Consider the following 25,901-nt stretch of genomic DNA (forward strand, 5'->3'; position numbering starts at 1 on the left):
AACTGGGCGGGCTCAGGAAAAGAATGACTCTAACTCCCGGGAGACAGAGAGCGTGTGTGCCTGGTAGCGCAGGCGCAGAGAGCGCCCACGCCAAGCCCGCTGGGAAATGGAGTGCAGTCTCCTCCATTTTGGCCCTGGGCTTTTGGAAACGGAATTGAGAAAATTTAAAAGGGGCGTTTGTGTGGGGTGGAGAGTTGGGAAAGAACCAGTTTATCGATTTACTTAAACTTATTTACGTGTTAATTAATAGCGCCTTTCTCACTTTCCCATCCATTTTTCCTCCTGGGTTGTTTTATTTTGGTTTTTTTTGGAGCCACCCCTACCCCACATGGAACTTCCCGGGCCAGGGATCGAACACATGCAGCTGCAGCGACCCGGGCGCTGCAGTGACAAGTCTGGATCCTTAACCTACTGCACCACAAGAGAACTCCCCCTGGTTTTCTTACCACCACCTAATTTACAAGTATGGGAATTAAGCCTTAGGATGGAGGAAAACCAGATGCATTAGACATTTGTGCACATCATAGTTATAATAGAAGCTCCAAGAGGACAGGCCCCTTTGTGTATCTTGTACAAGCACCCAGGACAATGGAAATAAGTGTTGAGTAAAAATGTATTGCATGCTAATTTTATGCCAGACACTGCAGAGAACCCCAGTAAGAATTATCCCAAATATATAAAAGTTAAGGCAGAAAGATGGAGTCCCCACTGTGGCACAGCGGAAATGAATGGGACTAATATCCATGAGGATGTGTGTTCGATCCTGGTCTCGCTCAGTGGGTTAAGGATCCGGCGTTGCGGTGAGCTGTGGTGTAGGTGAGCTGTGCTGTAAGTGGTAGACGCAGCTCAGATCCCGTGTTCCTGTGGCTGTGGCAGTTGCAGCTCCAATTTACCCTTAGGCTGGGAACCTCCATATGCCGCGGGTGCGGCCCTAAAAAGAAAAAGAAAAAAAAAAAAGTTAAGGCAGAAAGAGATTGAGCATATTCTCCATGGCAACACAGCAAGAAAATGATTTGAACTGAAATATTTTAGACACCAGGATCTCTACTCTCCACTAGGTTGCTAGATCGCCTCCCCTTAAGCTATGTTTTCCTGCCCATCCTCCTCATGAGCCATAAGAGTGAACTTTCTAAAAGAGAGAGTCGGCTATATTAAAGAACATAATTTCAAGCGGTGAACTGCCACTAAGGCCCGATTCCAGTGGCCCTCCTCTTTGAATCTTTTCTGTTTATGGCCCTTTAATGCAGCCTCTGCCTCACTAGTCTCACACTCTGTGAGCCTGCACTGGGAAGATCGCGGCTAAATTCCCGACTTCCAGCGCAGTGCTTGGCAGGCACAGAGTAGGCCCTCATTAGACATGCACTAGAGGGATGAGGGGGAGAAGGGACACCAGAGGGCAGGAAGGGAGACTGGTCAGGTCTCTCTGGCTAAGGGTTGGCGGTTAGGAGACCCCGCCTCTTGTTTAGGCTACTTCAGCCCGGGACTCAGGAAGTGGCCGGGGGGCGTGGCCAGGCAGGGCGGTGCCTGCGGAAAAGGCGGGTAGCTGAGCGAGCCCTGATTGGCCGGCACTTTGGCGCGCACAGGCCAAGGCTGTGTCAGGAGGCGCGAGGCCAGGCTCGCTCTGTGCAGGAAGGGACCTTTCCCCGGGCGCGCGTGCGCAGGGCCACTTGCACCCTGCCGTTTCCCTTCTCCAGTCTCGCGCCCAGCACACCTTGGCGGGAATTGGTGGAGGCGTGGCCTGGCCTCAAGAGCTCCCTCTTGCTCTTCTCCTCAGGCCTCAGGCCGGAGCCTCGCACCAAAGGGAATTCGTGCCCATCCCACGCCTGGGTTGGGAACGTGGCAGCCGAGGCCGACCTGGGGCTCGCGCGTGCACCGCCAGCGTCCCGAGACCAGAACAAGGCGCTAATCCGGCTCCCAAGTGTGGGGCTGGCACAAAACCAGAAGGGGGGCCTCACGCCATTTTGCACATCCTGAGGCGCGTGCTGGAGTCCGAGGGGAATGGGGTGGGGGACTAGCCGGCGAGAAGGGAACCTGGGGCCCACTCAGGGGCAGCACTTTGTGGTCGTGGCCTCCCTCTGTGGGTTTCAGGGGTCCCGGTGGGCCGGGTTGCCTTGGGTGCCCAGGCGGTGGGCGAGGCAGGACCCAGGCAGCAGAGCAGGAGTTTAGCGTTGAGGCTGGGCCTAAGTATTGGAATCCAGGCTCAAGTTTGAGGAATCCAGATATTCAAGTCTCTGAATAATGTTGGGGATGGGGGGCGGGGGAGTCTCAAGTTAGGATGTGCGGTCTCGGGATTTGTGTCAGGATAGAACCAGTTTTGGAAACCTGAAGATCTTGGGTTTAGGGACTAGAAGCTTTCTTTTTTTTTTTTTTTTTGTCTTTTTGCTATATCTTTGGGCCGCTCCCGCGGCATATGGAGGTTCCCAGGCTAGGGGTCGAATCGGAGCTGCAGCCACTGGCCTACGCCACAGCCACAGCAATACGGGATCCGAGCCGCGTCTGCAACCTACACCACAGCTCACGGCAACGCCAGATCCTTAACCCACTGAGCAAGGGCAGGGACCGAACCCGCAACCTCATGGTTCCTAGTCGGATTCGTTAACCACTGCACCACGACGGGAACTCCTAGAAGCTTTCTTGTTGGAATCAGAGACCCTAATTTGGGTCTAGCATATCATTTTGGGGATCATTTGGGAGGATTGAAGCCTCAGTCTAGATTTAGCTTCTAGAATCTCAAGGAAGGGTGTGAGGTATGAGATTTAGGGTCTGGAGTCACAGTTTGGAACTTTGAGAATTGTTAGGGTCTGGAGTTCTCCACAATGAGTATGAGGCTTCAATATTAGAGTTTGGGTTTCAGAATGGAACTCATGTGAGAGCTCAGTTTTAAGGTTGGGGAGGGTGTCAAAATTTGAGGGTCTGAAGTGATGGTTTGGGGGTCTAGAGATCTTTATTTTAGGATCTGAGGTCAATTTGGAGTGTTGAGATTTGCTTTGGGAGCTTGGGTTTCTTTAGGATTTGGGTTTTCAATATTAAGGTTTGTGCTCTGTGTTCTTAATATTAGGATTGGGGTTCTATTTGGAGATCGGAAGCTAAGAATTTGGGGGTCTAGGGTATCTCAGTATTAGAGTTTAGGGTTTTAGGTTTGGGAAGGGCTTCCTTTGGGGTTCTAGGTCCTCACTTTGGGAATTTAAACTCATAGTTTTAGTGTCTTAATATCATAGTTTGGAGATCACAAGCCAGAGTTTTCAGGTCTAATCCCCATTGCAGGGTCTGACATCTCACTGTTGAGACTGAAGTTCTGAAGCTCAAGTTTGGGAATTTGCTGCTTTTAGTTTTAGGTCTGGGTCATGGTTTAGGGGCCCAAATTTACAGCTGAGGGTTCATGGACTTCAGTTTAGAGTTTTGGCATATTATTTATTTATTTGTCTTTTTAGGGCCACACCCTATCAGCATATGGAAGTTCCCAGGCCAGGGATCAATTCAGAGCTGTAGCCGCTGGACTACACCACAGCCACAACAACAACGCAGGATTGGAGCCGCATCTGCAACCTACACCACAGCTCACGGCAACACCAGATCCTTACCCACTGAGCAAGGCCAGGGATCAAACCTGTGTCCTCACAGATGCTAGTCAGATTTGTTTCTGCTGAGCCACAACCAGAAGTCTGAGTTTGGGCATTTTAATTTGGTTTCTTGGCCTGTATTTACAGGGGTTGGGGACTTATTTGGGGATCTCCAAAAGAAAGGAGCACCATGGGGAGAATGAGGCTGCTATCACACTGTACACTCCTCCTGGAATCCCAGAGGTCACTAATAATTCTTTCTTTTTCCCTCTTTGCAGATGTGGGATTCCAGCAAACACTTGTGTTCCCCTCCACGGCCCAGAGCCAATTCCCTGGATCCCAGTGACAGGTAAGCATTCCCCTCTGGCCCATCTCCCTTAGAGCTCCAGCCACTCTGGTTGAATAACAATAACAGTGTTTACTGGGCATTTGCCAGACTTTTTGCTAAGGCTTTTATTTGCATGATATCCTCTAATCCTTACAACTCCTTAAGGAAGTAGATGTGAATATTACTGCCATTTCAAGATGGGAGAATTCTGAGGTGGTTGGCAAAGATCTTTTCTAAACCCTGGCAGGTTTTGTCATCTGAGTTTCTTAAATGCCCTTCCTTGCTTTTATTCATGTATTCATTCAGCCATCAAGCACCTACCAAGTGTCAGGAGTTTGTTGTGGGGTTTTTTGTTTGTTTGTTTGTTTGTTTTTTCTCTTTTTAGGGCCGCACCTGAGGGATATGGATGTTCCCAGGCTAGGGGTTGAATCAGAACCTATACCACAGCCACAGCAACGCCAGATCCAAGCCGCGTCTGTGACCTACATCACAGCTCGTGGCATCACTGGATCCCTAACCTGCTGAGCAAGGCCAGGGATCGAAACTGCATCCTCACGGTTACCAGTTAGATTCATTTCCACTGAGCCACGACGGGAACTCCCAGGAGTTTTATGGAGGGGATTTTTCTATCAGATTGAGGGTGGGGGCAAATTTCTCCCTTCCTCCAAAATCTGGATAAAGAAAAGAGCCAGAGGTCATCTTATCTCCCGCTGTCTTCCCCAATGAGTTCCCATCCACCTATCTCTTCATTTATAAACTCCAAAAGTAAGAGTCTGCTTTGTTCAGGTTCTCTACTTAGGTACTATGCTCAGAAGGAGCAAATAAAGAAATGAAGAATGCCTCTCTCGCTTGCCTCTTCCTCCTGGAATCCCAGAGGGCACCAACAATGCATTCTCTTTCCCCCTTTTCTTGATGAGGGGCCATTGTATTAGTAAAGACTCCTAGGCCCAATTAATAGAAACCTAGATAAACTGGCTTAAGCATAAGAGATTTATTGGATCCTTCCAACAAAAAATTGAGGGGCATGTCTTGGCTCCTTCTGGTTGGCGGGGGGGGGGGGTGCTGAGCAGGAGGGGGTTAAGTTAATTGCCAGGAATCTGCTCTTGGCTCTGCTGTTGGTTGTCCATTTGTGAAGGCAGAATGGTTCCAGGCAACTCCAAGTCCATATCCTGCCAACTTGACAAACTTAGCAGAGTCTCTTTCCAGGATCCACTGATCCACTGACTCTGATTGGCCAAGCCTGGGTTAGGACTGCTATCCTGAGCCAATCACTTAACGTCTTGACTAGACCTTGGTTGGGTGCTCCTTAGTGGAAGGTGAAATTGGGGTTCAGCCTCTCTGAACCCCATGGACTGAGAGTGGGGGAGGAGTGATTCCCCAAAGGAAGCTATTGCCAGAAAAGGGGAGGTTGGATGTTGGTCAACCAAAAACAACAGTTTTAGCAACCACAGTCTTCCAGTACTGGAATACCTCCACTCCATTCTCCAACATCCCTTATCCCTAAATCATCCCAACAAGTGACTGTCAACCTTCTATCTTGAATTAACACTCACTACATACCAAACACCTTCCAGACAAGATCACACTTTCCAGACACGCTCATTTTATAAATGAATTATAAACAGCCTCAGAGAGATGAAAGCCCTTGCCCAAAATCACTCAGCAAATGGCTGAGCTGGGATTTCAACCAGAGCTGCTTGCTTCAAAAGCTGAAACTTATAGCCAACTATGATGCTGCTTCTTGGGACTGCCTTCTGCTTTGCTCACTTTGGGGCAGCTCTTACTCTTCACCTCCTGCACATATTAAGCAAATTAAAGTCTGGGCCTTGGTTTTCCCATAGCTAATATGAGAAATTTGGACTAACTCTTGATTGAGGCTCCTTCCAACTCCTGTAAAATAAAGCATCTAAGGAGTGTCTAGGCTGATAGCTCAGGGAAAAAGAAACCCAGGAATTAGAGTTATTTGCCATTTCAAAGACTGAGAGGACATCATAAGACAGAAAGAGCATTCATTAATTCAATATTTTTTTGCTGAGCACCTACTAAGTGCTGAGCATGATTCTGGGAGCCACATCATGACTTTTGAGGGCCTAAGGCAATTGTGCCTTCTTGGACTCCTTTATTAAAAACATTAAAAAATTATTGTTTACAACAGCACTGGTATAAAGATGATTGAATCCAAGTTGAATTACATTAATTTTTTCCTTCTGATTTTAAAAGAAATTAAAACATTATCATGAGCCCCTAAATGTATTACCAATCCTGGTACTGTGCTTACTATGCCTAATGGATATAGCAATAGGTAAGAGATAAAAAAAATCCCTGTCCTGGTAGCCTTATTTATAAGAAAGAGAGAAAGACGGGGTGGCGGGGGGTGGGGGGGAAGGAAGGGAGGGAAAGAGGGAGGAGAATCCATGATACTGATCAATGATGGGGGATGTGACAAGGAGTGTGCTCATTTAGATAAGGTAGTGAGGAAAGGCCTCTCTGGAGAGGGTACAGTTAAGCTAAGCGCTGAATGGCACAGAAGAAACCAGTCATGCAAAAATCAGGGCAAAAGAACATTCCATGTGAAGGGAATGGTCAAGGCCCTAAGGTGGAAATCGACTTGGCAGTTTAGAGAGACAGAAAAAGACCCATGTGTCTGGAGCTGCTGACCTGTTCCTCACAGAACCAGAGTCCAGAGCTGGGATTAGGGGGTGAAAACTACACAGACTAGGAGGAAAGAATGTGGCTGAAACCAGAACCATCCAGCAAGGAGAAGGGCAACCTTGGGATGGCGTGCCTGCTTCCCAGAGGCCCCTGTGGGCAGAGCCCAGGTCATACTCACTGGGGACTGCTGCCCAGGAGAGATCAAGATTTCGTGATCATTGGTCACCCTTTTTCTCCCTCCAGATTTATTTCCTCTGCACCTTCTGTGTTTGCACAGAAGGCTCTCTCAGTGCTTTGCAAAAACCAGGGACTAGTTGACATGAAAACTTCTTTCTCAGACGTGGTCACATAGTACCTCAAACTTCAGTAGACCTGGACAATTTTTCTTCCTGGCTTTCTGGGCTGTTTCTCGGCAGAGTTTCTAGGGGTCTTTAGAACAACAGGAAAGTAATAACGCAAAAAAATAAACATCAGGAGTTCCCGTCGTGGCACAGTGGTTAACGAATCCGACTAGGAACCGTGAGGTTGCGGGTTCGACCCCTGGCCTCGCTCAGTGGGTCAAGGATCTGGGGTTGCCGTGAGCTGTGGTGAAGGTCGCACACACAGCTCAGATCCAATGTTGCTGTGGCTGTGGTGTAGGCAGGCAGCTGTAGCTCTGATTCGACCCCTAGCCTGGGAACCTCCTCGGGGGTGGCCCTAAAAACAAACAAACACACAGAAAAAAACCAAAAAAACTTCCCTTTTGTCTTTGGATAAAGGCAAAACATCACACTGGGAACCTAGAAGACCCAGCCTCACCTGGCCTCTGTGCTCAGCCTCATCTCTCCCCACAGGATTCCTGGCTCTCTGCCCAGATACTTCAGCTTTATTTCTACTGAATTCTCCATGTTCCCTCCACCTGAAACGTTCCCTCTCCCTCTTCACTTGTAGAGCTCCACTCTGCCTCCAGAACAGCTTCTGGCCAGGCTGACTTCCTCAGGAAAAACCTCATAGATTTAGGTCAAAGCCACCATCACAAGCTTTCATAACACCAAGCAACACCTCTCCTTTGTCCCCAAGAGGGCCAACTTCGTGGGTGTGTGACTCATGTAGTCACAAGGCCCTGAGCTGAGAAGAGCCCTGTGCTTGGTTTAGTGCCCTGCTCTCACGATCTTGAAATTCTTTTTTTTTTTTTTTTTTTTTTTAGGGCATATGGAAGTTCCCAGGCTAGGGGTCGAATCACAGCTATAGACACCTGCCTACACCACAGCAACACAGGAACTGAGCCGTGTCATCAACCTACACCACAGCTCATGGCAATGCCTGATCCTTAACCCACTGAGGCCAGGGATCAAACCTTATGAATGCTAATCAGATTTGTTTCCACTGAGCCATGATGGGAACTCCTCACCATCTTGAAATTCTTAATTTTTTTTTTGTCTTTTTAGGGCCACACCCACAGCATAGGGAAGTTCCCAGGCTAGGAGTCAAATTGGAGCTACAGCTGCCAGCCTATGCCACAGCCACAGCAACACCAGATCCGAGCTGCATCTGCAATCTTCACCACAGCTCACGGCAACCCCGGATCCTTAACCCACTGAGGGAGGCCAGAGATCGAACCCACTTCCTCATGGATGCTAGTTGGTTTCGTTAACCGCTGAGCCATGATGAGAACTCCGAAATTCTTAATTTTTGAACAAGGGGCCCCACATTTTCATTGGCGGTGCTCGCCCCCCATCCCCAGCAAATTATATAGCTTGCCATTTTATGTTTATTTGTGTGTCAATTTGATGAATGACTTTATCCCTGACTACCGTGGGCTCTGGCAGGGGCTGTAGCTGTTTTATATGCTTTTGTTCCCATTACCAATCACAGTTCCTGGCGCATATTAGGGGCTTGATAAGTGATCACTGAATGAATGAGTGAGCACAATTCTTCTAGGACTTCAAAGTTGGGCTAGGGAGGTAAGTGTGCTGGGCACACTGCTCCCCCATCTCTTCGAGGGCAGTGACAGCAATGCCTCTCCCTCTCCATGGTGTCCAGCGCAGAGCCTGGCAAGGAGGGAGTATCAGTTTGTAGGTGTGAGTAGGAGCCAAATGTACATCTGTAATCAAAGGAGTGCTTTGGGGTTGGCCGAGTGGCAGGTGACACAAAGTGTGGTACATTCAGAGTTGGGGAGAAAGACAAGGGCGGTTGGGGAGCCTTCCTGGGCTGGGTGGCAGTTAAACCGGGCCCTGAAGGAAGGTGAGATAAGGATTGGTGGAGATGAGGCGTTTGGGCTTCCCGAAGGAGTAGCGGGAAGAGTATCAGCGGTGTGTAATTTAGAAGAGAGACTCCAACGTCTTTGTGTCTCCACCTCTCAGGAGAGAAGGGTACAGATGTGTGTAGATGGATAGATTATGAATTATGAATTCAAGGATTAGATCCCGGAAGTTCTGCATTGCTCGGGGGGTTAACTTCTTTCATGCCCTTAATTATTCATTCCTTTAGCAAATAGGCACTGAGTTCCTACAATGTGCCAGATCCTGTTCTAGGTACTAGAGCTACAGCAGTGCTTCCCACTCAGCTCTCAGCCCAGTGCAGGAATCAGAGAAATACATGAGCACAGAGGCACGGGGACCTCAGCCAAGGACCTCACCTGTGCTGTGGAGGTAGTGTCAGTTGACGGAAGAGAACGAAAAGAAGTAAGAGGAGATCCCTGGTGGCCTAGCCGCTAAGGATTCTATGGTATGGTCACTGCTGTGGCTTGGGTTTGCTCCCTGGCTCAGGAATTTCTACATACAATAGGTATGGAAAAAAAAAAAAAAAAAAGGAAGGAAGGAAGAGATGAGACCAGAATGTCCAGTGGGGCCAGACCATGAGGGCATTAAAAGCCACATTAAACAATAAGGTCCTGCTGTACAGCACAGAGAACTGTATCCAGTCTCTTGGGGTAGAGCATGATGGAAGATAACATAAGAAAAAAAATGTTTATATATATATAAACTGGCACACACATATGTATGGCTGGGTCCCTTTGCTGTATAGCAGAAATTGGCACAACATTGTAAGTCAACTATAATAATTTTTAAATAATAAAAATGTGGTTTGCTAACAAAAAAAGCCATATTAAGGGCTTAAACTTGATCCTTAATAATGGAATGGCATTGAGAGGCTTGAAGAAATTATTAAGTAACTGATGTATTCAAGTCTTATTGATAATCCTCTGGGCCTGAATGAATAACCTCATTCCCATTGCACAGATGAAGGTGAAAAAATTGTGGTCAGATTTGTGTTTCAGAAACATCACCCTGGAGTTCCCATCATGGCTCAGTGGTAACAAACCCAGCTAGTATCCATGAGGATGCAGGTCTGATCCCTGGCCTCACTCGGTGGATTAAGGATCGAGCGTTGCCGTGAGCTGTGGTGTAGGTCGCAAACTCGGCTTGGATCAGGCATTGCTGTGGCTGTGGCGTAGGCCAGCAGCTGCAGCTCTGATTCGACCCCTAGCCTGGCAACTTCCATGTGCCCTAAGTACAGCCCTAAAAAGAAAAACATCACCCTGACTGTGGTAGAGAGTATGGATTAGAGGAGGCCAGGTGGAGGCTGGGAGAACTATGAGGGTGTGAACACTCAGACTAGGGCAGGGGTGGGTGGATGGAGAGAAGGGGTTGGAGGAGAAATGAGCAAGATTTGGTGACCGGTTGGACAAGGGACGAGGGAGAGCGATGAGTCCAGATGATGCCCCGGATCCTGTCTCCGGTGCCTGAGGCCAGGAGGACCTTCTCTGAGGTGGGGAACACTAAGACAGGAGGTTTGGGGACCTCAGATGCCAAATTCCATTTTGGATGTCCCAACCAAAACCAGCTCTTGTCTCCAAACAGGAAACAGAGGAAAAACCACACTAGCAAACTCCAAGAGCTGGCCTTGCTGCTACCTATGGCCCTGAAGACTGGTACCAAGAAGCTCACCAAGGTGAGGGGCTGAAGGAGAGGAGGTGGCTTTGAGAGGCGGATCTGAAGTGCTGACCTCCCTTGTCCTGGGAAACCTAGACAGACCCACCCCCGTGACTGCACTGAGCTGGCCAGGGTCCTGTTCTGAGTGGAAATTTCTGGATGTCTGCAATCCCATGACTAGAAGCCTGGGGGATCCTTTCCTGCAAAGGGGCAGGAGAACTGGGAGGCGAGAAACAGGCAAGGCGCCAGGCAAGGCTGTCACCCTGGGCGTCAACGAGCCATGGGTTTGGGCCTCCAGCTCCCCCCCTGCAGAGCTGGGGGCAGCTCGCTCAGGTTATCAGCCGCCCAAAACTCAGGTCTGTCAGCTACAACACAAAGGAAAAATACTGATCCTACCCAGAGACCAAAATGACATGATAGCCATGACAGGGCCTGAATAATGTCTGAGCGCCTTCGTTCGTCACCTTGTGGAGATGGTCTCCACGGGGGAGGGATGGATAAAGCTTTCCCATGTGTCCCCAGTGGCTGCTCAATAAATATTTCTAGTGCTGAGCCAACACTTGCTCCCAGGAGGAACAACTTAATATAAGACTCAGGGATCTTGGAGTTCCCATTGTGGCTCAGTGGTTGATAAATCCGACTAGGAACCATGGGGTTGCGGGTTTGATGCCTGGCCTTGCTCAGTGGGTTAAGGATCCCATGAGCTGTGGTGCAGGTTGCAGACGAGGCTCGGATCCTGCATTGCTATGGCTCTGGCCTAGACCAATGGCTGCAGGTCCAATTGGACCCTTAGCCTGGGAACCTCCATATGCCACAGGAGCGGCCCTGGAAATGGCAAAAAGACCTAAAAAAAAAAAAAAAAAAAAAAAGACTCAGGGATCTTAAAGACTTAGTGTGATTTTTTGTTTTTCTTTTAGGGCCACACCCACGGCATAGGGAGGTTCGCAGGCTAGGGGTTAAATTGGAGCTACCGCTGCCGGCCTACACCAGTCACAGCAATGCAGGATCCGAGCCACATCTGTGACCTACACCATGGCTCACGGCAACGCCAGACCGTTCACCCACTGAGCAAGGCCAAGGACCGAACCTGTGTCCTCATGGATACCAGTTGGATTTGTTAACCACTAAGCCACGACAGGAACTCCCAAGTGTGATGTCTTCTTGCTATAATTTCTCTCATTCAGTCCCTCATTCACTCATTCCTCAGCCATTTGTGGATGATGATTGGATGTCAGAAGCTGTTAGTCTCACAGCAAGGGGAGTCAAAAGAATTTTGAAACCTAGTCTTCCTCCTCTGGAAACTCAGAATTTGGTCAAGAAGATAAAGATTTTTTTTTCTTTTTATGGCCACACTCAGGGCATATGGAAGTTCCCAGGCCAGGAACTGAATCCGAGCTGCAGCTGCACAGTGCAGGATCCTGTACCCCGCCGTGCCAGGCCGGCCATCAAACCTGCACCTCTGCAGTAACCTAAGCTGCTGCAGTTGGATTCTTTTTTTTTTTTTTTTTTTTTTTGGTCTTTTTGCTATTTCTTTGGGCTGCTCCCGCGGCATATGGAGGTTCCCAGGCTAGGGGTCCAATCGGAGCTGTAGCCACCGGTCTACGCCAGAGCCACAGCAACTCGGGATCCGAGCCGCATCTGCAACCTACACCACAGCTCACGGCAACGCCGGATCGTTAACCCACTAAGCAAGGGCAGGGACCGAACCCGCAACCTCATGGTTCCCAGTCGGATTCGTTAACCACTGCACCATGATGGGAACTCCTGCAGTTAGATTCTTAACCCGGTGCACCATGGCAGGAGCTCCAAAAAGATAAAGATTTGAATATGCAATAACTGATCTGAGCTAGAATGTGCCTTTTGCCTCCAGAGAGGTTCAGAGAAGCAGGTGTTGGGAGAGAGTTGCCTGACCCTGACCGGAATCTCCTCCCTGCCCACACAGCCCGTCAGGCACCGGGTCGTGATGATCGTCTCTCCTGACTCTCTCTCAGTTGTAGGTGCGCGTATTCATTTCTTCTTGCTGCTTTAAAATGTGACCACAAACTTAGTGGCTTAAAACCACACAAATCAGAGTTCCCGTCTGGCTCCACAGAAATGAATCTGACTAGCATCTGTGAGGATGTGGGTTTGATCCCTGGCCTTGCTCAGCAGGTTAAGGATTTGGCATTGCCATGAGCTGTGGTGTAGGTCACAGACAAGGCTTGGATCTCACATTGCTGTGGCTGTGGTGTACGCCAGCAGCTGTAGCTCTGATTGGACCCCTAGCTTGGGAACCTCCATATGCTGCAGGTGCGGCCCTAAAGACACACACACACACACACACACACACACACAGACACACACAGATTTATACTCTCAGAGTTCTGGGGCTCAGAAGTCCAAAATCAGTCCCATTGGACTAAAGTCAGGGTTTCAGCAGGGCTGGTTCTTCTTGGAGGCTCCAGCCTCCATTCCTTTCCCTTTGCCAACTCCTAGAGGCCGCCTATGGTCCTTGGCTCAGGGCTCCTTCAAAGCCAGCCTGTGCTAATCTCTCCCTTACCTCTGCTTCTGTCGTCACTCTGCCTTCTCTGCCTTTAACCCACCTGCCTCCCTCTCATGAGGACACTTGTGATGGCGCTGGGCTCACTCGGATACTCCAGAATAAAGTCCCCATCTCAAGATCCAGACTCAACCACACCTGCCAAGGCTCCTCTGTCACATAAGGAAACATAGTCACCGGTTCTGGGGACTAGGACTTGGCTGCCTTCGACGGAGGCAGGACGCAAACCACCACAGAGCTCAAGAACATCTGGGGAATCTTGTCCTCTGACCTCCAACTTTTGAGTATTCGGTGTGCACTGGCACTGTGACACACTCTCGGTGGGGGGGGACCACAGACCCTGCCCTGGAGGAGTGACAGTCTAGCCGGGGAGCAGGCAGCCTTGCATCCCTGACCAGATGGCCACATCTCTTCCTGGAACCCACAGCCCACTTTCTTTTTGGCTGCCCTCACGTCATGCAGAATTTCCCAGAGTAGGGATTGAACCTGCACCACAGCAGTGACCAGAGCCACAGCAGTGACAACACCAGACCCTTAACCCCTGGGACCAGAGAACCCCATCAGCCCACGTTCTTTACCATTGATTCTCTGTTGTCTTAATGCGCCGCTTCTCCCCCATCTTCCTCCTCCCGTCAGTTCAGCTCCCTGTTCCACGTACAACCTGCATCCCAGTCAGTCCCCAGCCTCCCACTGGACTGGTCTGCCTGACATGCATCATCAAGCCTGGCCCTGGGCTGTGTGACATGCTCAGTCCACTGCTCAGTGGACCACGGGAGCGCCCATGTGTCGCCTCTTCCGGGTTTGAGGTTTGGGTCTGCGGCATCCTTCCTCACCATCCCGGCTGCTTCCATGCCCCTGCCCCATCTGATCCATGGCCTCCCATCCCTCTGACCACCAAGGCCCTCAGCGCATTACTGCCGTTGTTCCCTCATCTCCGATTACATGAACAATTCTGCAAAGGTCAAGACCGTGATGACGAATCTCTAATCTCTGACCCCAGTGCCCTCAGGGCCTCGCATAGACCAGTAACAGTTACTCCCCATTTACAGGAGCTCTAGGGGTCAGACAGTGGGTGCCAAGCTTTATATATACATTTTCTCACTTAATCTTCCCCCTAAGTCTTGTGAGATGCATCTGTTCTTTTTTTTTTTTTTTTCCGGTTTGAGGAAACTTCAGCACAGAGGGGTCATACTTTCCCAAGGGGCACAGCTGGCTAATGGCAGCGTGAGCATCAGCTACGTCTCATTCCAAAGGCCCACACCCTCCACCACTCTGTCACTTGGTGCTCAGTGGATGTTTGCTGAATGTACGAATGAATTCATTCATTTCCCTCTGTTGAGCCAGTTACAAGAAGGTGGATCTTACCTTTAAAAAGTCTTGGATGTGGAGTTCCCATCATGGCTCAGGGGTTAACGAACCTGACTGATATCCATGAGGATGCAGGTTGGATCCCTGGCACTGCTCAGTGGGTTAAGGATCTGGCGTTGCTCTGAGCTGTGGGGCAGTTTGCAGATGCGGCTTGGATCCCAAAGACAAAAGACAAAAAATTTAAAAATAAAATTAAAAGTCTGGGATATGAACCTCTAGTGCGGGCCCCAGCTAACCTTCCTGAAGTATCAATTACTGAGCTTTCTGTCCTGCTGTCTGAGTCGACGCCCAACTGCCTTCTGCAGAAAACCTTTGTACTACTACTACTACTAAGTAACATTTAAAAAATTTATCTATTCATTTTTGCTTTTCAGGGCCGCACCTGCAGCATCTGGAAGTTCCCAGGCTAGGGGTGGAATTGGAGCTATAGCTGCTGGCCTACGCCAGAGCCACAGCAACTCGGGATCTGAGCTACGTCTGCAACCTACACCACAGCTCACGGCAACGCCGGATCCTTAACCCACTGAGCGAGGCCAGGGATCAAACCCGCATCTGCATGGTTCCCATTTGGATTCGTTTCTGCTGCGCCACAACAGGAACTCCTAAGTAACATTTTATATTGCTTTACAGTTTATGAAGACATCAGCTTAGAGCTTAGTGAGTGGCCACTAGGTGCCAAGCCTGGTGTTGGAGATACTAAACTCAAAAGACCGGATCTGCACTTGAAACACCTGTCATCTAGTTATAAGAAGTTAGAAAAGGTTCTTAATCCCTTGAGGACCCGATAAAAGTGTTCTCATTCAGTTATCAGCTAAGCATTTATGAGACAACTAATGTATATCAGACTCTGCGCTAGGCAGTTTATTTCATCGTAATGATAATCCCCTGAGCCTGAAAGAAAACCCTCATTCCTGTTGCACTGGTGAGAAAACCCAGGTGCAAAGAAGGAAAATGACCTGCCGCCATTGTACAGCCAGTGAGCGGTAGGTTGGAGCCGGGCCCTAAACCAATAGTCTCTTGGCTGTGTCACGCACGTCATGCCTTAGTTAGATTCAGCTTTCTTCCGTGGACCCGGTGAAATAAGTTCAGTGACCATCTGTATTATTTTATGGAAGTTTTCCTTAAGTCCCCTCATGAGGCTATGTTTCCTGGTTTGGGGCTTGGAGATCATACCCTGATTTGTTAGACTGCTGCTAACAGTTTTCCTATTATTCTAGGGACCCAGTTCAATCCGAAAAATCCTTACTGGTGTTCTTCCCTCCGCTCCTCCCCGGGCTAACTCCTTTCACTCTTCAGGTCTCCGTTTAAATGCTGCCAGTTCAGAGAGGCCTTTCTGGACACCCAAGTCTAACTTCAGAATCGCCTGTTATACTCATTTATTCATGATGCTTATCCCATGGTTGATAACTATGTATGATTATGAGTTTATTAAGGCCCACTGCCCTCCCTGGATTGTAAGCTCCATGAAGTATGACTAGTCACCCCTCACACATGACTCTTAGTGGGTAGTATCTTTTTTAGCTTAGTGTCAACCATCCAACACAGTTGGTATTTGGTGGCTGGATGGGGGGTGGGGGGGTGCCTGCCGGTGCTGTGGGGAAGTCATTCCTTCAGCAGTCACTGGTTAAGCCACCTCTCGATTCAGTGCGCTTGGGGTCCAGAGATCAATCAGCTACAGTCTCTACCTTCAACGACTTCAAGGTCAATGGGGAAGAATGACCCACAAGCAGATAATTATAAAACAGTGTGGCAAGGGCCTTCATGGAAACAGGCCCGGGGTGTTACCAGAGTGCCGGGGAAGGACATGTGACCCAGGCGGCGTGAGGAGTCAGGGGGCAGGACAGCTTCTGCAAGGGGAGAGCACTATGCGGGGGCTCAAAGGTGGAGAAGCCAGGGAGGCAGTCTGTGAGGAGAAGAGGAGGGCTTTGCATGCGCCAAGGGCCCTGGGTGGGAAGCCGAGCAGTGTGCACCCTAAAACGGACAGGAGGCCCACAGGCCCAGGTTCAGATCCCAGCTCGGCTGTTTCCTCTCTGTAATCCTGGCAAGTCTCTGGAGCATCTGGGCCCCCCTTTCCTTAGCGGTAACCGCCGTCTGTCCCCCCGGGCCGCAGTGAGGACTAAAGAGCAGAATAGGAGCATCTCCGCTGATGGAGGGATCGCTGGGCTGGGGCCCAGAGTCCTGGAGCCCGCCTGTCGTTGGTCCCCAGCAGCCTCTCGTCATCTCAGGCCCCCACTCTCACGTTCTATCCTGTCTCTCTTTTGGGAGCAGAAGGAGATTCTGCTGCACGTCCTGAACTACATTCAGTTCCTCCAGAAAAGCATCGATGTGGCCAAGGCCCTGCTTGAGCTCCACACCACGGCTGGGAAAGGTGGACTCGGGGGTGAGTAAGTTCAGCCAGCGTTTCCCAGCGCCTGCTGCGCGCCAAGCATTGTCCTGGCTGCCAGGGACACTGAGCGACTTTGATGGGTCCAGACCCTCCCAGAGCTAACAGCCTGGCGCACAGGGCAAGCCAGAGGGATTTGCGGGGTGCTGTGACCCCAGAGGAGGGTGTCTGGGAAGACTGTGGTGGGAGGGGCCTTGGAGCTGGGCCTCGAGGACAGAGCAGGGGGAGCTGTGCCAGGCAGAAGAAACAATGTGAGCCGGAGCCTGCGGGCATGAGAGGACAAGTGCGGAATGTCTGGGGACAGGCGAGCAGCTGGGTGTGACTGGAGGGGCCGGGTAGCACCCCAATGACATGCGCAGACGCTTGTGTCAGATCCTGACCAGACACACATCTTGCGACCTTAACCTTTCATTGCCTCAGTTTCCTCCTCCATGGGATGGACCAGCATGAGTGCTGCCCTTCCGAGCTCACTGTGAGGATTAAACAAGTTAATGCCACAGGGTTGTAACAGCGCCCGGAACACGCCCATTACTGGTGTGAGACACACGCGGGCGAGAAGAGCAGGAGGCGGGGCCGGGACGAGACTGAAGGGCTTCGGGCGCCCAGCTAAGGAGGGAGATGAAGAGAATGACTGAAGGACTTTAAGAGGAGAGCCATGGTTAGATTTCTTTTAAAAGAAAAGGTTCCTGGCATGTAGTGTGGAGGACTGGTTATTAAGTAAGAAACTGGAAGAGTTCCCGTCGTAGCACAACAGAAACAAGCCCAACTAGTATCCATGAGGATGTGGGTTCGATCCCTGGCCTCACTCAGTGGGTTAAGGATCGGCATTGCTGTGAGCTGTGGTGTAGGTCACAGACGGCTCGGATCTGGCGTTGCTGTGGCTGTGGTGTAGGCTGGCAGCTGTAGCTCCAATTCAACCCCTAGCCTGGGAACCTTCATATGCCGTGGGTGTGGCCCTAAAAAGACAAAAAGAGAAAGAAAAAGAAACTGGAGTCAGGAGATCAGCGGGGATCCTTCTAGGAGTCATCTGCACAGGAGACAATGAGACCAGTGTCGCTGAGCTTATGGACAGAAGTGGGTACATTTGGGAGGTGTTCACCCGGAAGAATTGAGAGGCCTGGGGGAGGGATGGGACGCTGGAGCCCCACTGTCTGAGGAGGAAGGAGGAGGAACTGGTTTGGAAGGGGGTGGATGGGAAAGTGGTTGGAAGCCCTGAGCCTGTCTCTGGATGGCCCAGGAGAAAGCTGAGTTTCCGCCCTGTTCTGCCTCCTGACTGTGCAACCTCAGACAAGTCCCATCGCCTCCCAGGACCTCAGTTTCCACATCTGTAAAGTCAGTCTGGGGACCATGGCAACCCCCCCAGCACCCTCCACTGGGAAGTGTTATCCGGAGGCAGGATTTGGGACAGACGAGGGTGAAGGGACATGACCCGCCTCCTCCATCCTGTGCAGGGCTGGGTCAGAACCCCACCGAGGGCCCAGCAAGGTGGAGATACTCCACCCCGTCGAGCTCCCTGCACTCTCATAAGTCCCGTCTTCGGGGAGCCTGCCAGAAACCTCGGAAGAAGAAGCTGGCCCGAGCCTCAGGTACAAGCAGTGGAAGCAGAACAGAGAGCAGGGGTCAGATGGGAGCAGGGTCCCTTGGATAAGGCGTGGGATTCAGACATGCTCCGGGTTCAACTCTCCCTGGCTCTGAGGCCCGGGGGGTGGGGTGGGGTGGGGTCACTATCCTTTTCTGAGCCTCAGCTTCCTGGTCTGGAAATTTGAGTCCCTGTCAGAGGGTGGTCTTTAGGATTAGGAGTCTGTACACACCCCTGGAGCGATGCTTAAGTAGTGGGGCTCGTGGCCAGTGCCCGGAAATGGAAGCTGCTGCTAGCATTTTTCGTCTGCCAGCCCCCATCCCTGGGCAGGGGCAGTGGGGAGGGCGGGACAATGGGAAGACCCCAGTGTGGCAGGCAATTGTCCCAGGCCCCACCGCAGCCTTGCTGCTAACTCACAGGGTCCCTTCCCCTTTGTGCGCCACAGTTTCCATGTCTTCATTTATTTTGGCCGCACCTGCAGCGTGCGAAAGTTCCTGGGCCAGGGGATGAATCCACACCACAATTGTCACCTGTGCCACAGCTGCGCCACTTCCTCCACATCTTTAAAATGGGAATTGGGCATTCTCTGGGGGCTCGGTGGGTTAAATATCGGGTGTTGTCACTGCTGTGGCATGGGTTCGATCCCTGGCCCGGGAACTTCCCTGTGACATGGGAACAGCCCCAAAAAACAAACTAAAAATATGCTGGGAATTGGACCTAATCGATTATTTCCAGCTCTGGCTGCACATCTAAATCACCAGGTGCTTTAAAAATGCCCGTGCCTGTGCCTCACCCTCAGAAGAGTCAGGCTTCAGTGATCTGGGTGGAACCCGGGCATGATATTTTCTCAGAGCTCGCAAGGTGATGGCATCGTGCGGGAAGGGCGTCCACCAGGCTGAGCTCTAATCAAGGATGTGGGCTTACCCAGGAAGGGGATGAGTGACCAGACCAGGCAAAGCTTTGGAGCGGGTTGTTGGGCCCAGAGCAAAGAGGAGCCTCACCTGAACCACCTTCTGGTGACCGTCAGGCCCCCAGCCCTGTCTCACCCTGTCACTCTGCTGTCCCAGAACGCCAGACCCGGGCCCAGAACCCTCGTCGCTGTCTGGCCCTGGACAAGCCCAAGAAGCAGGCGACCCCATCCCCAGACCGGAAGGGAGGAAATGTGGCGGGAACCACCACCCTTCCAAGATGTGCTGACTCCCGCAGTCACCCCAAGGCCGCATCATCTCCATCTCAAGGTGACAGAAAGGGAGGAAGATCCGGGCTGACATTGCTGGAGGTGGCTGAGAACAGCGTCCACTGTGACGTCTCAAATTGGTCTCTTTCCTCTCCACTTTCTTAGCCAGTCGTCCCTACACCACGCATCGGGCACCTGGGAGGTCCCGAGCACAGTCCTAGGGGCTGGGGTTCCACAGTGGACAGAGAGACGCTGTCTCGCGGCCTCTTTCCCAGTTTTCCTTTCCCTTCGGGCTCTGCCATGGGCGTCAGGGGCAGGCAGGAATTGGTGCCGCCCTCGCACGAGGAGGGTTGTGGGTCACAGAACCAGAGCAAACGAGGGCCTGCTCCTGAGATTCCTTTGCCTGAAGCAGCCAGACAGTCGCTCTTGGGAGCTGCATCCCTTTGCCACCTTGAAAAGGTGGGACACCCCCAGGGGACAGGTGGGCAAGAACAGGGGCGACTGGATGGCAAGACCGCAGGCCATGCTACTCCTCTGCCTGTTCCCTCAGCCCTCCCTGCCCGGGCATCGCCTCTGTGTGGGGCTGCGTGCACGGTGCAGGGGCTGCCCAGGGAAGGAATCACGCTCTCGCTTCCCGGGCCACCCAGGAGCCTGTGTGAGCCCAAAGGTGGCGCTGACCCACCTGGGGAGGGGGGGTGTCCCAGACCTTCTGCTAATCTCGCGACCTTGGGCAAGCTGCGTGGTACTTCAGGACCTCAGTTTACTTCACTGTGAGGGGGTATGCCAACAACTGGACCCTTTGGCAAAGGGTTACGGAAGAGTATGCACGACGACTACCACCACGCTGGCCTGGCGCGCCGTGTACTTGCCTGCTAGCGTCCGCATCAGCATCGCTATTCAACTTAAGGATTTTACCTTCCTGAAAGCTTCTGGTAGGGACGTGGGATTCCAGAAACCTGGGGGTGATTCAGCGCACCCGCAGACCTCACACGGAGGCTCCGCAGCCTGAGGTTTTGGCTGGGCTGGGGAGGGAGAGCCTGTGGCAGAGCTGGCCTCTGTGAGTCCTGGGGTTTGGCCCCGTCCAGGGCTGAGCATCCTGACTTGCCCCCCAGGCTGCTGTGGCAAAAACGCTGCCCAGGGTGTGGACCTCGCGTCCCCTGCCTTCGAGGCCCAGCAAGGGCTTGAGAGGATCCACCTCCTCACCAAGACCCAGGCCAGTCCCAGGTAAGGGAAGCCCCGGGGCTTCGAGTGGGGATCGCGGAGCAGTTTGGTGGGAATGGTTAAGGTGTAGTGAGAAATGGGGTCATTTTCCACCCTCTGCTGGGGTCTGTGGATCGAGCCCCTCTGAGGGCCTAGCTTTGTACCAGGCATCAGGGGCTCAGGGGAAAGCCCTGCTTCCCAGCGCTGCAGCCGCAGCCCCTCCCTGGCCTCCTGCCTCTTGTTGCCCCTTCAAGCCTGCCCCCCGAGTCCCCCGAGTGGCTTTTCTAACACACAGACCTTGGTCTTGTCTGTTTTGGCCTTTAAGCTACTCCCTCCCGTTGGGTGGAGCCCAGCTTTCTTAAATGGCGCTTGAGCTCCTCTCTGGCCCCAGCTCACTTCGCCGGGCCCCTCTCCCGCCCCTCACCCACAAATCTCACCCTTAACACCACCAAACAGTCACCCCGCCACACAGGAGCCACGCCCCTGTCCCCTCCAGAAGCCTCTTGCCCTCCTCCACCCGGGAGACCACCCATCCTTCAAGGTCAGCTCAGCTTGGCTCTCCCTCCTGCCCTGCCCGCCCCCTCCGTGCCCCTCCACCCCATCACAGCTCGGCTCCCTCTGCCAGCTCCCGAGGGCGGCTGCCTCAGCTCCGCTTTCTGCGCCCCGCAGCCAGCATCTCAGCTCACACAGGGAACACTGACCCACCCCAAGGGAACGGCGCGCCCCGGGTCCCGCAGTGATTCCACCTCTTGCAGGCAGAAGCTGGTGTTCTACGATCCCAGCGAGGAGGTGGACAAGGAGTCCCCAGATGCTGACCCTTGGCTTCCTGCCTGGAGCCCAGAGGGCTGCCCCCATGGTGACTGAAACCGTCTCTCCCCCTTGTAGGCTGGTGGGGGGCCTTCTCGGTACCTTCCTTCTGAGGATTTTGGTGGAAAGGGGGGAAGCGGGAAGGGGAATGGATGCCCACTAAGCACAGCATTGGCAAACACACAGCGTGCCCACGACTGTCACGGAGCCCTCAGGTGCCGTGGCAGACATTGCTAATCAATCATCACTCTTTCCGTTGATCCCAGACAGCACCTCAGAATCTTTCTCAACACAGAGCTCCAGCTAGCTCAAATCAGTCGCATCGGGATATTGATGTTTTGGGGGGAGGTAGGGGCTGTGCCTGTGGCACACGTTCCCGGCCCAGAGATCAAACCCGTGCCACGCAGTACCCAAGCACAGCAGTGACAATGCCAGATCCTTAACCCGCTAGATCACCAGGGAACTCCAATACTGGTTTGTTTTTGGCCATCCTGACATCACGCCAGACATCATGCAAGGACTCAAAACGAGCGATTGACAGAGTCACCTTCCCCAGTGTCTGGCACCATCTCCTCAAAGCCAGCTGCCTTGCTGGGGGAGAGGACAACCTCTGACACACCCCTGAGCCTGCTGTTCCTCCTTTTCAGGGAGCCCACTGGCCTTGGGGCCTCCCCAGATTGACAACTGGAGTCTGACAGGCCACCCGAGCGAGATCCTGGGGCTCAGGCCCTCCCTCTTCAGCTCTCCGGGGAAACTGCTGCCAGAACAGATCCTGGAGGATGGCCCTGAGGACCTGAGCCAAGGTGAGCACCCAGGGCTGAACCCGACGCTTGCTTCATTCAGAACAAAACCCTACAGCGACGCCCACCAAGTGTGCAGCCTTGAGCTGGACAGTGCTGGGTACTCGGGATCCGCAAGGAGCACAGCCTAGTGGGGGCACAGCCCAGGCCACAGCACTGCGTGGAAGGCTCCGGAGCCACGGCGGGGACCCGCTCCCTCTGCCCAAACTGGACGTTCCAGCCAGAAAAGGGCACTCCAGGTGGCGGGGATGGTGGGACAGAGGCGTGGTGCCCTGAGAGAGGTGTTTCTGTCCCAGCCGGCCCTCTGGTCCCCCCCCCCCCAACAGCTCTCTTTGCAGAAGCGTACTTAGATCCTGCGTCTTCGCCTTCTGCCTGCGGGCTCCAGGGGCCAGAGAAGGTAGGCACCTGCCCGCCCATCCATCCAGGGACACACCCGTCTGTCTTTCCACCTGCTCAATTCACTCTTCCATCCCCTCAACCCTTCAGCCACTCCCCCCACCTGTCCATCCATCATGCATCTCATCCTTCCAGAAACTCACTTACCATCTGCCCTGTCCTCCCCTGCCCATGCTTTGAATGCTCACTGCTGGCCACCAGGTGCCCTGCTCTGTGCTGGGCCCTTGGAACCAACCAGACACAAAGGATAAAAGCTAAACACTGCCAGGTGCTCAGAAAAGACCCCACACAATTTTAGGACCGTTCTGTGAGGCAGGATCTCTTGCGACCCCATCTGCCAAACAAAACGGAAAGCAGCAGGTGGCCCCTGGATCCCCAGTTGGAAAGAGCCTCCGTTCCAGTCCCCCGGGCTCACCTCCCGAGCACCCCCTGCCTCTGCTCCAAGAGCTCTGACTGGCCGAGGGGCAGCCCCAGCTCTGGTCCCCAAAGGATCCTCCCTACAGTGTGGGGGGAGGGGGCCCCTCCCATCTCCTCCCATCTTCCTCCCTCCTCCCCCAGGACACCCCCCCAGGGGGCTCCGAAGACCCTCCCGACTCCCACAGCCTGTGCCAGTCCTCCTTCTCACTGGACCACTGCTACCTCTCACTGAGCGAGAACAGCAGGGCCCTGTCCAGCCCCAGCTCGGAGGCCACCGACACCGACACCGACTCGGACACAGACTCTGAGCGGAGGCCGCAGGAGGTGAGGGAGACAGCCATCCGCCAGGTCCCACGTGTCCGGCCCACCCTCACCTCTCTGTCCCCCACCCAGGGCGCTGAGGCCGACCGCGAGGGCCCACCGTCCTCCAGCAACGAGGACGAGGACGGGGACTACACGTGGACGCCCACCCGTCGGGCCACAGCCCTGCCGGCAGCCGGGAGGAAGGCCAGGAAGGGCCGGGCAGGCAGGGGCCCTGTGAGGCCCAAGGAGAGCAAGAAAGCCCCCTGCCCCCCCCAGACGAAGAAAAAGTGTGTCAACGGCTTCATTATGTTCTGCAGGATGAACCGGAAGCAGTACATCCGGTGGGTGGGCACCCTCCCCCGGCCCGGTCTGAGCGCCGCACTGTCCCGCTGGCTGTCCACCCCCTGCAGCTGACACAGTCCTCAGCCACGCTCTCCCCGCGTCCCCCGGCCCAGCTGCCCTGGTCAGGCCTGTGCCCTGTAAGCAGTGAAACCCAATCCAGGCTTATGAAAAAAGGACAATAATTGGCTTATATAACCTGAAAAAAGAGGAGGAGGTGGGTCTCCTTCAGACGCGGTTGCTCCTGGGGCTGGAACGATGCTGTCCGGGATCCCTGTCCCTCTGTCTGCTCCGCTCTCCACATTGGCTCCTGCTCAGGCACACTGGGCTGGGCTGGGGACAGGCTCGTCCCCAGGAGCTTCGGGCTTGTGTCCTGTCTCCCACCCCCGCAGCCCTGTGGGAAGAGAGCTCCTCATTTCTAAGGTTTCAAGCAAAAGGTCTCGAGGCTGACTTGATAGATGGCTCAGGCACCAGCCCTCAACGGATCTTCACCAGCCTGAAGCTGGGGAGGGGGTGGGGGGCCCTCCCCGCCAGCCTGGGCCGAGAAGAGGTGCAGATGCAGGTCCCAGGACCCCAGGTGGCCCCTTTCCCTCGCCGCTTAGTCCAGCTCCCTTCTCTGCCACTTCTGCTTCGGGGCCACGAAAGAGAGGCCTTCCTACCAGGCCAGCTTGGAGGAACAGGCAGGCTGCCTTCTCGGGTGGGAAAGCTGCGGCTCCGAAAGGCCCGGGGACTGGGTGTGGTCAGACCTTCACCCAGGCTGCAGCTTCCTCTCACCTCCTCCTCCCTCCTGCCCCAGAGCCTGCCCCGGGACCGCTTCCACAGCTGCCACCAAGGAGCTGGCCCAGCTCTGGCGGGTGATGACCCTGCAGGAGCGGAGACCTTATTGGTGAGAAGCCCCTGCTCCTCATCCTGCTCTGATTTTCAGAGCCTTGAGCTTCGTGATATTGGAAACAGGTTGGGAGTCTCCCAACCTGATAAAGGAAATAGGCTGGGAGTTTCCTGACGCGGGAGAGGCGGGTGTCTGCACACTTTTCCATAAGAGTCGGGGTGACAGGAGTAGACGGGAGGCTGGGACATGGGCCCCGCTGCCCTGACCCTCTTTGCCGTCTCTGCCCCTGGGGGCGGGGGTGGTCCTCAGAGCGGGAAACTGGGTTTTGCCTCCCTGTCGCCTGGCCTCCTCCCCGCCCCCCCGCCAATCCCCTTCCCACCAACCTCAAACTGCTGCCACCTGCCCAGTTCTCAAGTGGCCCCGAAACACACGTGCAACTGCGCAGATCGTAACCGGCTCACAGGGGCCTGCGCTCCAGCCAAGGAGCCAGTGGTTCCCCCGGGGGGCTGAATACAGCTCTGGCCGCCCCTCAGCCCAAGCCTGGTCTCTTCTGGGAACGGAGCACTGAGGGGAGGACAGAGATGGCTGGGGGGTGACTGAGGAACCCTGCTCCTCCTGCCACCTCTCCCCCAGCATCAAAGCACGAAGGTTCAGCCGCCAGCATAACCGGATCGTGAAGCAGGACAGCTCCAGCAGCGAGGACGAGGACTGGGAGACCCCCAAGCCCTTCTACCAGCTTCTGGCAGAGAAGGCCCGCTGCTCCCCGGCTCCAGCCCCTCCGCTGCCCCCTCATCATGTGTGATGGCCCCCCTCCTCCCCTGCTGCCTCCTGCAGCTCCCCTTGGAAACCTGGAGCCTGTGTTGTCCTGTCCAGTCCTGAGCCTCATCCCCTCCAGTGCAGGTCCCCTCGACCAGGTCCCTCGGGGCTGGGAGGTGGCATATTTATTGACCCTGCGGCTTTGTGCGTTTGCCTGGAACCAGGCTGCCTGAAGCATGCCCGCCCCAGGCCCACAGGCCTTTCACGGCCCCTTTCTACCCAGGCGGGCGGTCAGGAGGAAGGAGCCGAATGAATGAAATGCGGGGAGGCAGGTGTCCCTCTGCCCTTCCTTTGGCCCAGAATCCACCAGAATCCAGTGGTTCCACCCTTGATCACGCTCCCCTCACTCTGCTCCCCGCCCTGTTCTGGTTATATTTATTATTTTCAACCAAAATAAAGTGGAAGCTTTGTTACCAGCAAGCCACAAAGGCGGGCTCCCCTGGTCCCCCTGCTTCCTCAGGCCTCCCAGGGGCTCCTTCCACTCAGGATCTGTA

The 25,901-nt window shown here is 53.6% G+C and overlaps 2 protein-coding genes across 4 annotated transcripts in view; one reads left to right on the forward strand and one right to left on the reverse strand.

The window, feature by feature from the left end:
- The window catches only part of FBXO46 (F-box protein 46), a 40,076-nt gene extending 15,994 nt beyond the window's left edge, over positions 1 to 24,082 (reverse strand). Inside the window, exon 1 of the mRNA XM_084961191.1 lies at positions 23,962 to 24,082. The gene's annotated coding sequence lies outside the window, so the exon portion shown is untranslated. The remainder of the gene's footprint in view (positions 1 to 23,961) is intronic.
- Positions 1,573 to 25,835, forward strand: MEIOSIN (meiosis initiator). Of its 3 annotated transcripts, none has more exons than XM_084961193.1 (14): positions 1,573 to 1,975; positions 3,839 to 3,909; positions 10,383 to 10,473; positions 16,630 to 16,741; positions 18,196 to 18,330; positions 19,391 to 19,561; positions 20,613 to 20,724; positions 21,456 to 21,556; positions 22,155 to 22,310; positions 22,634 to 22,704; positions 23,262 to 23,444; positions 23,514 to 23,764; positions 24,559 to 24,648; positions 25,225 to 25,835. In XM_084961193.1, the coding sequence occupies exons 2-14, from the start codon at positions 3,839 to 3,841 to the stop codon at positions 25,391 to 25,393; spliced, it is 1,713 nt and encodes a 570-aa protein (XP_084817319.1). In that variant the 5' UTR covers positions 1,573 to 1,975; the 3' UTR covers positions 25,394 to 25,835. The 3 variants fall into 3 exon arrangements, with proteins under 3 accessions (XP_084817319.1, XP_084817318.1, XP_084817320.1); XM_084961194.1 differs by having other exon boundaries at positions 1,602 to 1,975; positions 19,391 to 20,432; XM_084961192.1 differs by having other exon boundaries at positions 1,598 to 1,975; positions 23,262 to 23,764.
- Positions 25,836 to 25,901: the final 66 nt, after the last annotated feature.

The sequence above is a fragment of the Sus scrofa genome, chromosome 6, assembly GCF_054392235.1.
Source record: "Sus scrofa isolate SSC_HxYL_T2T_F1_AM1 chromosome 6, Sscrofa_HxYL_maternal_Yorkshire_Landrace_v2.0, whole genome shotgun sequence".
Classification (NCBI taxonomy): domain Eukaryota; kingdom Metazoa; phylum Chordata; class Mammalia; order Artiodactyla; family Suidae; genus Sus; species Sus scrofa.

Coding starts and splice junctions, on each gene's coding strand:
- MEIOSIN (XM_084961192.1), top strand. CDS start 3,839: ATGTGGGATTCCAGCAAACACTTGTGTTCCCCTCCACGGCCCAGAGCC. Junction 18,331..19,390: donor GAAGCTGGCCCGAGCCTCAG/GTACAAGCAGTG, acceptor CTGCTGTCCCAG/AACGCCAGACCCGGGCCCAG. Junction 22,311..22,633: donor CCCTGAGGACCTGAGCCAAG/GTGAGCACCCAG, acceptor CCCCCCCAACAG/CTCTCTTTGCAGAAGCGTAC.